Raw genomic sequence first — 12831 nt, 5'->3', positions numbered from 1 at the left:
GTTCAAAATTCTCACCATCTTTTGCCAACCTGTACATGGGAGCACTGGAAACTGACTGGCTGTGGGGGAAGAAAGCAGCCCAATGGACGGATTTCATCGTCTTTTGGGGAAGGTACATTGACGACTGCCTGTTATTCTGGTCAGGCTCACAAGATCAACTCGATTCCTTCTGTAACTATCTTAACTCCAACGACATGAACATGAAATTCACATGCCAAGCCAGTAACAACTGTGTCTCTTTCCTTGACATTGAACTATACGTGAAAAATGACACCCTACACAGCAAACTGTTCCGCAAAGAAACGTCTTGTAACGCAATTCTTCACGCAAGCAGTGCCCATCCTCTGCATCAAATACGAACTATTCCCTACGGAGAGTTCTCCAGGGCCAGGAGAAACTGTAGCGAAGATTCTGAATTCAAAGACTGTCTTATTGACATGCAACACAGATTTTGTCAACGCGGCTATAAACCCTTGATCATCAAGAAGGCAACTAACAGGGTTAAAAACATCCGAAGAGCTATGACCTTACAACCCAAAACCTCTAAAAAAACAGACAAACAAACCGTGAGACTCATTACTGAGTACAATGCAATCAGCACCACCATACGCAAAAGCTTCAATAAACATTGGAACACTCTACTGACCGACAAATCGCTAAGGAACAACATAACAGCACACCCACAAATTACTTTCAGAAGAGGAAGAACCCTTGGAAACAGACTGTGCCCCACCACACCACGCTCAGCTCCAACCTCCTCATGGCTAACCAGTCACACGGTCGGTTTTTTCAAATGTGGAAGCTGTGGAACATGCAAATGGGCCATGAATGGCACCAAGGATTTCAGTGGATGGAATGGCAAAAAATACAATATCACGACTAACATTAACTGCAATACCAATTTTGTCGTTTACATTCTGCAATGCACCTGTAAATTACAATATGTGGGAAGTACGATCAGACCACTAAAAGAACGCATCAGCGAACATGTCAGAGCTATGCACAACGAAGATGCAAAGTACCCCATGGCTTCGCACATAGCTACATGCAAAACTCAAGGACCACGCAAAAGCCTGACTTTTTTTGGAATTGACACTGCCAAAAATAGTGTCAGGGGTGGTAACCGTGAATTAAGACTGAGAAGACAGGAAGCATCATGGATCATGCGTCTTCAGTCTGTCAAACATGGTCTTAACATTGACCACGAGCTTCAGTACTTCTTAGGGTCCTGACTCTTCATACCTTATGTTTTCTGCCTTATCATGTAACTCTATCTGCTTAGCCCTTCTGGCCCGCCAGCTGCATATTAGCTTCGTATATCTCTGAACCCAGTGATGTTTATTTTGTCTCTTACCCACTTAATTACGGTTTTACTGGGGTTATTTACCCTACTCATATGTGCATTTCTGGTTTAATTTTCTCTCCTTTGCTCGTTTCAGGTGTTTATATCATGCATTTGTTGATATTTTAGATCATGGTCACTGACCCTCAGTGGCCTTTTCACTCTAATTTTACATGTTTGGTCCTATCTACTGTCCAAGTTTATTCTTGTTACAATCTCATTTTCGTACCACCCTTGTTTCCCCTCTTTATCTTGATTGATCTTCCTTCACACTCATTTTTCACATTCATTATTCTTATCTCGTTTTCACCTTACACGGTTAAATGTCACTCCTGTTGTGTCTTTCACCTTATGGACCTTCTATCCCTCTTTGACATGCTTTTGACTTATTTGCACCATTTGACCCATTAACGCTAACCTGCGTCCTCACTTCCGGTCTTCAACCGGAAACCCCATCAGCCGCTCTAGTTGTTTTCGAAACTTGAAGACTATTTAACTTCCGGTCCTACCGATACTCACCATTCCGCACCCTGGAATCGCGAGCTGATCCGTTACCCGAGATCGCTCTTCAACCGGTAAGGCCATGCACCACACAGTCTTTCCCCTTCCCTACAGTGAATCTACCTGTACTAATCCACTTTCCCTGTCTCCCTATGGTTACAGATCCTGCTATTTTAGCGTTATCCGTGCGATCCAAGTTCCCGCCGTTCCCTCAGCGGGTCCTTCTCCTCGAGTGACTTCGTACTGAGGTCCTTTTGACATATACATTTACTCCCGTACAGGTAGCTGCCACTTCCCTCACTCTTTTTCTTCTATTCACAACTTATTCTGTGCTCCTGTCACATTTCTCTACTGTTTTTCTATCCAGGATGTTTCTCTCATTAGCATGGTATCCTGTTTTACTTAATAATTGGTGCCCTGAACCTGCCATGTATTTGTTTCGTTTAACTCGCGTCACTGACTTCATCAATCACTTACTGTTGCATTGTGTGTCACAATTTTGACTTTGTTTCAGTTTCCTGTTATATACGCTTCTTGCTCTTACCATGATTATCATCGTTCTGTACCGTCACCTTTCTCAAATGACTCAGTTTTCCTAGTTTAATGTTGGGTCTTTTTTCCCATTGTGACCTTCTGGTCGTTTCCAGATCAACATGTGCTCCCAACTTGACTGTTTTTTCGTCCTTGACTGTTTCCACCATTTGATGTATTTACTTGATGAATTTTCTCATTAGTTGATCGCATTCTGTGATGAATCATTTCTCATGCCTTTATATACCCTGTCACTGGCATGACTCACTACGTTTAGCTTATACCACTACTGCCCTCGCACCTCTCCTATATTGGATCACTAGACTGTAGTAGACACGTTTTACGACCTCTTACTTCACTACGTTTATCTTCCACCTTGCCGGTAACAGGCACTTGCTTATTCTTTCCTTTTATATGTAATCGTTCCACGGTTATAATTTTTTGTTTTGCATCATAGACACCAATTTACTCATTCGGACAAGACGTAGTCTTCACACGGTGAATCTTATGTTCACAACATTCTGCCTGCTTCACTTGTTTACACCCTCCTTTTTCGTTGACCACGAACTTGCTTGACCAATTGTTTCATTTGGCACCCCTTTCCCAGCACTCCGTAGAATCCTCCGTTCTCCCTCACCGACACCATATGTCGAGCCGGTCTTTTGACATTCTCCTTTTCTTGGCTTACATCATTTGACTGTTGCCATGGCTCCATTTATTATTATTTATACTTTTTTAATCCTTTGTGGTCATTTTGTATTTATTTGCATTTATTTTTCCCTATCCCCTTTTCCTTCCTTAGCCCTGATGAGTCACAACAGCTACACGTTGTGACGAAACACGTGTCGGCTGATCAATTTCTTTTGTACATTGAAGTGAAATTTCTCATTAAAAGGAATCTTGCACACAACACGCCTGATGTCGACCGTTGTTTATCCATTATTAAGAATCTGTCTGACTCCTTCTGGCACTTATTGAATACATACAGAACCAGCTAATTATCCATACGTGTGCACAGGATTTCACTTTCAGTATTTGTTGTAGGTCTTGACCTACGCATTGCAGGGGTAATTTCATTGGGTTTGTCCCCCCTGACCTAGTGGCACCGGACACCTTTGTTCACTTGACTAAACCACGTACACGCTTGAGCGCCAAGCTTCCTCCAAACAATCAAACCCTTACCACTGTCAACATGTTTTCGTAAGCACTGTGGTACTTTAGATAACATCACAGCTCTGCAAACCTTGATTAAAAAGTACCCAGTAGGTAAGGGTATAGCCTTATATTCTGCAAACACAAGGAGATGATGGACGGAGCGCTGACATTTTTCAGACACTCACTGTCAAGAACAAGCGAAAGAAGGTACCACGCACCTGAAATTCTATACCTCCACAGGAGCAGCCGAACAAGAAGGCCTGGACTCAAACGCGAGACAATCTTCCCAGCACCCCCGCCTCGCTACAGCGAAATAAATTTACTTCCAGCAAAACGGGGGAAAGGGGAATGGGATAACAAGAGAGACTCCACAGCTACGCCTGCTTCTCCTGGACTCTTATGTGGGTTGCTCAGGCGTCTGTAAATACAATTAACAAATGATTAATTGAATGTTCCCTCCAAAATACCTTAGCTACCCTCTCCCTCAATACTTCTCCTTTACCTGGATCTTACTGTGGATTTGCCTCTCTCTATTTATGTTGCAGTTATATCATTAGACCTTGCTGAGCTGGGGCACTGCTGATTGATGATTAGCTGTTGCGGCAAATTGAAGGTAAGCATAATATATATATATATATATTTCTACATACAGAACTTTGAAGAAGTTGCTCCTTATCTGCCTGCAGTATTTAGAAGGATTTCTGCGCAGCAACTTGGAAGTAATAGAAGACTGTACGGTGCTCTTTTTTGATACTGTCAGTCACCAAATCCAAGAATTAAATTAAGTCAATTAGCGACTGAAGACAGCAAATGATTTTTTTTTCCTACTCTTATTGAGCACTGCAAATGATGTTCTAATAGCCTTGTAAGTCTCTAACTTGCTGCATGCTTCATACGCGCTACTGCTTCTGACCCAAGCACGTTTGTACCTTTTCCACTCACCAGGAAATATCAGTTACTTGCTCTGACTGAAAAGTTCTTGCCTCGATAGACATTCAAGACTGTCTCTGCTGGTTGTTGCACAGGCGAATTTCCACTCACTGGAAATATCAGGAATTTTCAGGTTTCTCCGGCAGCGGCAGACAATACACCACTACCTGATATAATTAGGCAGCGAAGACTCACTAAATCTCTCGCCCCTAACGAGTCTTTCAGAAATTCTGTGGGAGAACAAAACGACACAGCCTCCTCACAGATAACGACAGTTGAAGTGCGTCGCGGTCAGGGAACGCGCGCACGTTCTTGAAAGCTATTTACAAAACACTAGACCGCTAACCAACTAGATCGCTCCGCGAACGGGCGCCCTGTTGGTAGTGGTTTTTTGGCAGACTAATCTTCCTTTAGAACGTCTGAAAGAAGGGAAGTAAAGCAGCCGACCCCAGGGGTAACTAAGTAGTTTCCTTTTGCGGACTGACAAAGGGGGAACCATGGAAGCACACAAATTACCGTTCTTGACACTCACCCCCAGTCACAGATCTGGGTCAAATCCATCATCGTTCTTTAGCTCACTTTGTCACCCCAGTTCAGACACAGCTATATGCAAATCAGTCTTGACCCTATGCCTCATGGGAACAGTCCAGCCCAAACTGCCAAGCCAATGTCTTCTCTGGACTGGAAAAAAACATTCTGGTACCGGTTTCAGGCTAACAGCCCTCATCAGCCAGGCTAGCTTGAATCCAGTGGCAAAGTGAGCAATAGACCCACGTCTGGGCATACCCTGCCAACTTAGGGCGAACACAACAAAGACAAGGAGATGATGGACGGAGCACTGAAGTTTTCAGAAACTCACCCCCAGTCACAGATCTGGGTTGAATCCATCATCGTTCTTTAGGGCAGTTTGCCACCCCAGGGTTTCGGGGGCGATGGGCCTGTACAATTTCCCGATATCCCTTATTAAGTAATATATATCTCTGTATGGGCCTCCTTTCTCCATCATGTTCATGGGACTACTTTGTCCTCTTGAAAAGGAAGCATTGTGGTACCTTTATACAAAAAGGGTCCTAAAACCTCTCCTGCTGGTGTTAGGCAGGTCGCATTATTGGATGCGATAGGAAAATTGTTTGCCAAGAGTATACTATTAAACCTCCAGGATTGGGCTTTTGGCAACAGCCTTGTTTCTGTGGAGCAAGCATGTTTTCGCAAGCACTGTGGTACTTTAGATAACATCACAGCTCTGAAAATCTTGATTGAAAAGTACCCAGTAGGTAAGGGTATAGCCTTATGTGCTGCCTTTATAGATTTCTCTACAGCGTTTGGCATGATTGGCTGCCATGGGGATGCCCACACATTTGCTCAGGTTAGTTATTGCACTGCTTTCTTCACTTGGACTCAGGTCCTCATGGGAGGGACCCAGGGTTTGTCGAGCAAAGTAGAAACCCATTATGGGCTGAAGAAAGCATGCTTTTGAACACCACTTATTTTTTCCCTTTATATTAATGACTTGCCTAGTAGGGTGGGGCATTGCAAGGAGGGGGACACTAAAGTAAGGAATAATGAAACTTCATTGCTTACTGTATGCGGAAGATGCCATTCTGTTATATTTAACTCCGATAGGCTTACAGAGGCATCTTAATGAGTAAGGCAACTATGCTGATGAATATTTCCTAGAAGTAAACATTTCTAAGAGTAAAATCATGGTTTTTAGGTCCCAGAAATGTAGGGTTAGGAAAGATTTGCACTGCTTCTTGGGGAAAGATAGGCTGGAAGCAATGAAGTTGCACCCGTATTTGATAGAACTTTCTCAAGCAACTGCTCTAGCAGTGATCACATTAGTCAGTGCAGAAGTAAGGTAATATCTCAGGCCTTTGCAATTGGCAGGCTATATAGATGTTGTGGACAAAGACCCTTCACCCATGTTTTAGCAGTATATCAGATTAAAATTCCACCCTCATAATGTTACGCTTGTGCAGCAGTTGATGAGAAGCATCAACTGGGATTTCTTTGAGAAGGTGGAAGGGCACATTTGCTGCCAAATTGTAACCTGAACCATACAGTTGCTACAATGGCTATCCGGTTGAAATTCGGGCTTCTCTCGACCAACGTGTTGGCTATGGCAGGAGACCTAAGGTAGGGTAAAAGTATATTGAATAGTGATGGGAGTTCCATACAGGCTGCCTTAAAACATGAAATTTTCTCTCGCTTGAAGGGAAAAAGTACTGCTTTTAGAATTGAAGCTGACCCTCTTTCAAAGCAGGCTTTGAAAACTTTAATTAAAAAAACAATCTATGAAGTTAGTCCTTAAAGAGATATTGTACTGTATTCTCGGCACACTAGGAATTACATAATATTGGAGAGTAGCATGTGCAAAAAACCTCAATCGTATGTTTTTTAGAAGCTTCTCCATGGGGTGCATAAAACCATCTTGCTATTAAGGCTGAATTTGCTCCCCTTACGAATTATAACAGGAGCATGGGAAAGATTAGCTAGGAAAGATAGGCTCTATGACCTTTTTGGAAACCCGTTGCAAGATTTAAACCATATGTTATTTGTCTGCCCTTACTACAGCCACTATGACGCAGGATGTTAAGACCAGTGTTCTTAAAGTACGATATTACTTCAGCAGTGGAGGCCCGAAATTGTCTTTTGACCCCACCCTTTGAATCAGCAAGTTCCAAAACATGTCCCTTTTTCAAACCGATTTTAAACATTTTTTAGATAGGATTATCATACTGTTCTCAGTTGTACGCATGTTGACTATGGTCATTCAGGGTAATAACATTAGCATAATATAAGTAGATCTTTAGGGTAATAAGAATTGCATTGTTGAAACTATTATAGCATTAAGAATGCCTGAAGCTGATTACACTGGATAATTATGATATACTGTATTAGAATTGCACAATTGTTCCTATTGTATTTTGCATATTGGTCAGGTTTCACATTCCTCCCAAATATGTTTAGCACACTTGTACTTTACAAGTTAAGGACTTCCATTATAAGTGGAGTGTGTTTTTATTCTGCTTGCTGCTGCTATGTAATCTGTTGTCTACATAATCAATTGTGAGATTCCTATACTGTTAGCTTATGGAATGCATTTTATCTTGTTTATTAATAATTGTAAGATTTGTTATTCGCACTTTTCAGTGTATTCTTTATGTGGAACTCTCTGGAGTTTCGAATCATAATAAATAATAAACAACTGGAAACAACGTAACAATTACCATTTTACACAATAGAGGGGTTAGTAAAAGTCCGCTATGGGGTGGGAAATGTTCAACCACTAAGGGCTGTGAAGAGGAAGACCTAGACTCGGAGTAATGATGATTTTTCAGAAAATAACGAATTTTCTTGATTCTGTCTCACTACGCCAGGCAATAAGCTAGCCAACAGGACCAGGAAAAAAAAGTTTGATTTCAATGAAGGTCCAGTACTTAGTAGAAAGTCAACCACAAAATATATCTGTCAATTAACCTTTTTGTCCATAACTCCCAGCTATACAAAGCTTAAGAAAGGAGTGAGGTGGTTTATATTAGAAAGACATAGAGCTACCAGGTACTGGAATGCATTGATCCCAAAAGAAACACAAATAGGTAGCAATTATCATTTCTGTTCAAAATAACTGCTGTGTTCTCCCTATAGGAGATTTTCCAGCTATAGAACATCACTCCATTATTATAAAGCTGTGCAAAAGGCACAGTCCCTTAACTTTGCTTGCGAGTCTCTCTATTTGTATCTGAAATTTTATTTAGCATGAATGGCATATAAATTCAGACATTCTTGGATTACATTTTTAATGACTGTACCAATCTGATGTAACCTTAGATGACTTTAAAAACAAGTTGAACGGAATGCACAGAGGTGAACCGTACATCTATTCCCCCACTACTCCTAAATTCTTTTTGGGGAAAACCAACACCAGACTTTGTATAATGGCACCAGAAAAGAAAAGACTTCCAGCAGCCAGAGATTTATGGGAGAACTTGACATAGTAACAGCTTTTAATCTGACTTCACATATTTTTATTGCTTGGGCAAGGAGGCCTATGAATGTGGTCAATAACAATGAAATCATTTAATAAACAAAGCCCCCATCCCCAAGTCTGGTCCACGTCTGGTTGCAACAGCAGGCAAGCACATCCGAAAAAGCCAAAAATATTAAGCAGAATGATTAAATGGTCCTCACTTTACACTGATTTTCAGTTGACAAACATATTAAAGCTGCATATGACAAAAACGTGCACGTGTCTTATTTCAATTGAGTACAAAAGTAAAACACCAGGAACAACTTCTCCCCAAACATTATAATGCAGAAACTCTGGACAGTGAAAAAAAATGCCTAACACTTAGCAGCAGTCATAAAACATTGTACAATGTGGATTTTGAAATGGAACAAAACAACATTTCAAAATGTATTGTTCTGGGTATCTTATGTGTAAGATTGTTTGTTCTATAGATGCCAGCTTTACTTTAAATGTTTAAACTGGGAGTATCCTTCTATCCTTTTACCATCACAATTTATATTTGAGAAACTGTAAAGTTCAAAAAAATGTAATGTATTCAATATTATTGTTATACAAGGGATAAACCATACATGTGCCAGTAAGCAGCAAATTATGTGACTTGTTGTCAATGATTTGAGAAGTGACTTTGTGACTTACTTGAGGGCCTGCCTCTTATTCTTTTAAACAAATCCTTATCACTCTCATAACAGTGACAAAAGTCATTTGGCAGACACATTGATGTAATCATAGTATAGGCAAATCTGTGAGTTTATATACATATACATAGATTTATATATTTATATTTACATTTGTAAGAGAGTGTGCACAATACATTGCACCATAGATAAACAATATGTCTCCTCTTTACCAATCAGTGTATATGTATAGTTTTCTCTTTGTGATTCTCTTTAGTTTCGAGGGGTAGGGGGAAAAAGCCTTGTTATCAAAACCATAACACCAAAATAAAATTGAAAGTTACATTGACGCTGTAAACTTTTCGCCAGTTACAGAGAGTACCAAAGTATAACAAAAGTCAGGGAGGAACAGGTTGTGCTCAAAGGCATCATTCCTCATCAGCTGTTCACAGTTGGATGAGTGTGAGAAAATTAAGAATGCCTTGCAAGCAAGAACCACAAATGAAAAATCTGTTCTCCAAACCCCAAACTTTTTTGGCAAACATTTTTCCTGCTATAAATGCAAATAGTGCAAGTACACAACAATTCTTCAATATGTTTGAGAAAAAAAAAAGAACAGTTTTAAGTACCTTCAGTTGTATTCTCTATTTAGTGGCAGATTTATCTCTTTCCCATTTAGTTACCTAAAACAAGTACCTTCCAGGCCATCATATTATTCAGTAATGGAGTACTTTCATTACTACATTTGTAAGGACATTTTGCCTTTAGGATAGTACACTGAAAATGGAGAACTAGTTGTAAGATGTCTGCTCTTTATTGGTAGGTAAACCCTGACTTTCCATTTAAAATTTGGCAATCGCTGAACCAAGGAATGATACAGATGTAAGCAAGTAATTCCAAAGATTAATACACTAACATTTATATAGTTGTGAGTTATTTGTATCACTCTGGAACTCTGCAGCAAATCAGGCTAAAACAATCAACTTGAAATTTAAACTTGTAGCAGGACAACCACATCCTACAGACACTAAGACAGATTGTAAAGGCACCGTGTGACATCAACTGTAGAGCTATACATGTAACAGCGGGATCTGCCACACCATCACAGAGGAGACCTGCTCCTCTTGTCGTTGGGGCTTTAACTTCTTGTTTACTTTCTTGTGTCCTTGACCTCCAGAGATTACTATAACAGAACTTCCACTCATTTTCTTGGACCGCTGTTTATTTTTTTGAAGAGATATACCTGGATCATTCAAAAGTTCATAAATGGTCCCATCCTCAGGGCCATTTTCCAGTGGGTTGGATATGTGGGATGAAGTCAAAGAGCTACTCGAGGAAGACAAGTCACTTTTTTGGATTGAAACTACAGAGCCACTGAGCCAAACTGCACTATCATCGTTGCCTGCGGACACAGACAGTGGTCCCTCATTTTGCTGGACATGAGAATCTTTTTGATCTTCTTCTTTCGACACTGGGTTGGCCATCATATTGTTGCTGGATTTCCGTCTTGTTTTCTTGCCTACGGACGTTGCCATGACAAGGAACTTTACAGGACCATTATGAGCGTGATAAGAAACCATCCCTCTTCCTGTAAGAAAAAATAAAAATATATAAATGATGATGGAAAGCATGCTCACATACAATTCCAATAAAACTAACGTTTTTCCCAGCACACTGTGCTGCAGACCCCTTCCATGCTAATGGCATAAGATGGGAGGAGGCTTCTGGATTTTTAGGATGAATATTCACAAGCTATCAAAGACTACATTGTGCTGTAGAACCCCACAATAACACCAACAAGTGAATGTGCACAGTGATACAATATGTATATCATATCCCATGAATGGTAAGTGGCCTTTTCCAACTTCAGTGGCAAACTTAAGTTACATAACATCAGGGAAAATCATAACAAAAAATATAATCCGCTGTTTAAAAAGCAACATTAGAGTGCACTCATCAGGATATTTGGACTGAGATGAGTAGTGAGGTACTGTGTTTATGATATTGGTGGTGAGTACTGCAAAACTAAAAAAAGAGGTGAGATGCACACCTTGCGAAAAAGATCTTTGCAACTGGTGATTGTACGCAATGGCTTGATGCACAAAAAGTACGGAAAAAAGGCATGCACTGTTTTTTGCAAATGATATGTATGAGGCAGGACTCATCTGTGAATCTTTACAAATGGTTGTGAATTTTGAGAGCAAGTTTGCAAGGCACAACAAATCCCATCCCTGTAATTGCATTTGTAAAGAGGCAGAGACTGCCAGCAAGATGTGGCGCACTGCTAGGGGAGATTATATGCTGAGGTCGCAAAGACTGCGGCATGCTGCCATAGATGCCCGCAGCTATCATTTACAAAGTGAAAACTGACCATCACCGACAGCTTCCACCATACAAATGATTACCATCACCGACAGCTTCCACCATAAAAATGATTACCAACTGCTGTACGAGCTACTCATTCTTCAATGGTTTATGACCAATGGAGTTGCACACAATCGATACATTTCCCTGTGAGTCACAAAGTAGGGGGGGCGTTGCAAGTTATTGCCCACTTTTTCTTGAGATTTAGGATTCTCAGTGTAGAAACTATGAGTCACAACCCCATTTGTGACTCGCAGTCTCACTTTGAAACACTGGGTTTTAAGCATTTGCACTCGCTTAACTTGCCATTTTGCTTAGTGCAGGCTTTGCAAGTGAAAAAATCCTTCTGTAGATCAGACTCAAAATGTTCAATTGAAAGAAAAGTGACTGCGTCAAGATTTCAGTAACTTTTCATGAAGGCACGGAATGAGAGTGGAATTTTGATCTTATACTGGTAAAGACTATAATTACATCAGAGTATTATTACCAAAGTGGTGGAAATCAAGACCTAAATATCATAAATTCACTCAGCAGTTTCACATAAACTTTACAACGAAGTAGACAGAGTGTAGTTCAACAAGGTATACCAAAATTGATAGTTAATCGGTCAACAGCGCATCCACTCAATCACATTATGTGAACTCCACTGTCAAGAGTGATCTGACCAGTACTGATGAGAATTATATTTGGAATGTGATGAGTTGTGAATTACTGTAATTCTAATATTGGTAGGTAATGAAATAAGAGGCAAAACATTCTCCTACAAAATTCCTAACCAGTCATATTACCTAATGGCCAGATGTCTGGTGGACTAATGCATTCACTATAGGGGCCTGTGTTTGACCTCATGGTCACAGGTTCAAATCCTGACAGGTCCACTCAGCCTTTCATCCTTCTGAGGTCCATAAAATGAGTACCATTGAGTTGGGTAACAATAAACATCTGTAATTCAGCACCAAGATGCCCATGGATGAACGTGCGCTCAACAAATACACGTTATTTATTTTTTAGTTTCATATAGCACAAACTTGACCCGAGGGCATCAAAGCGCGTTACAAGGATTACACATACATTGATTGCAGGTGGCAGAACATAAGTAGGAAGCAAAGAATAATACAATAAAAGGCAGAAGGGAGATAAACATTGTTGGGAGGAAACATTGGTCATTTACAAAAGATAAGGTACAAATGGGATGTAAATAATAATACAGAATATAGTGGTGTGGGGTGTATACAGAGGGGGTGGGAACAGAGATCAAAGTGAGCTGTGTGTTTGTCGGTCGAGGTAGGTCAAAATAGTTTAGGTATTTGTTGAGAAGATATAGTTTTACGTTTTTCCTGAAGTAAAGGTAGGATTGGTTGTCT

The 12831-nt window shown here is 40.4% G+C and overlaps 1 protein-coding gene across 6 annotated transcripts in view; it reads right to left on the bottom strand.

Moving 5' to 3' along the window:
* Nucleotides 1-8194: 8194 nt before the first annotated feature.
* ARHGEF10 (Rho guanine nucleotide exchange factor 10) overlaps nt 8195-12831 on the bottom strand; it is an 869022-nt gene continuing 864385 nt past the window's right edge. For all 6 annotated transcript variants that reach the window (XM_085610812.1, XM_085610814.1, XM_085610811.1 and 3 more), the window contains one exon: nt 8195-10691. In XM_085610812.1, coding sequence (XP_085466938.1) covers nt 10174-10691 — 518 coding nt within the window. In that variant the 3' untranslated portion in view covers nt 8195-10173. The remainder of the gene's footprint in view (nt 10692-12831) is intronic.

This window comes from Triturus cristatus, chromosome 6 (assembly GCF_964204655.1).
Source record: "Triturus cristatus chromosome 6, aTriCri1.1, whole genome shotgun sequence".
NCBI classification, from domain to species: domain Eukaryota; kingdom Metazoa; phylum Chordata; class Amphibia; order Caudata; family Salamandridae; genus Triturus; species Triturus cristatus.
The sequence above is the reverse complement of the archived record's forward strand: the minus strand, read 5'-3'. Positions and strand labels throughout refer to the sequence as shown.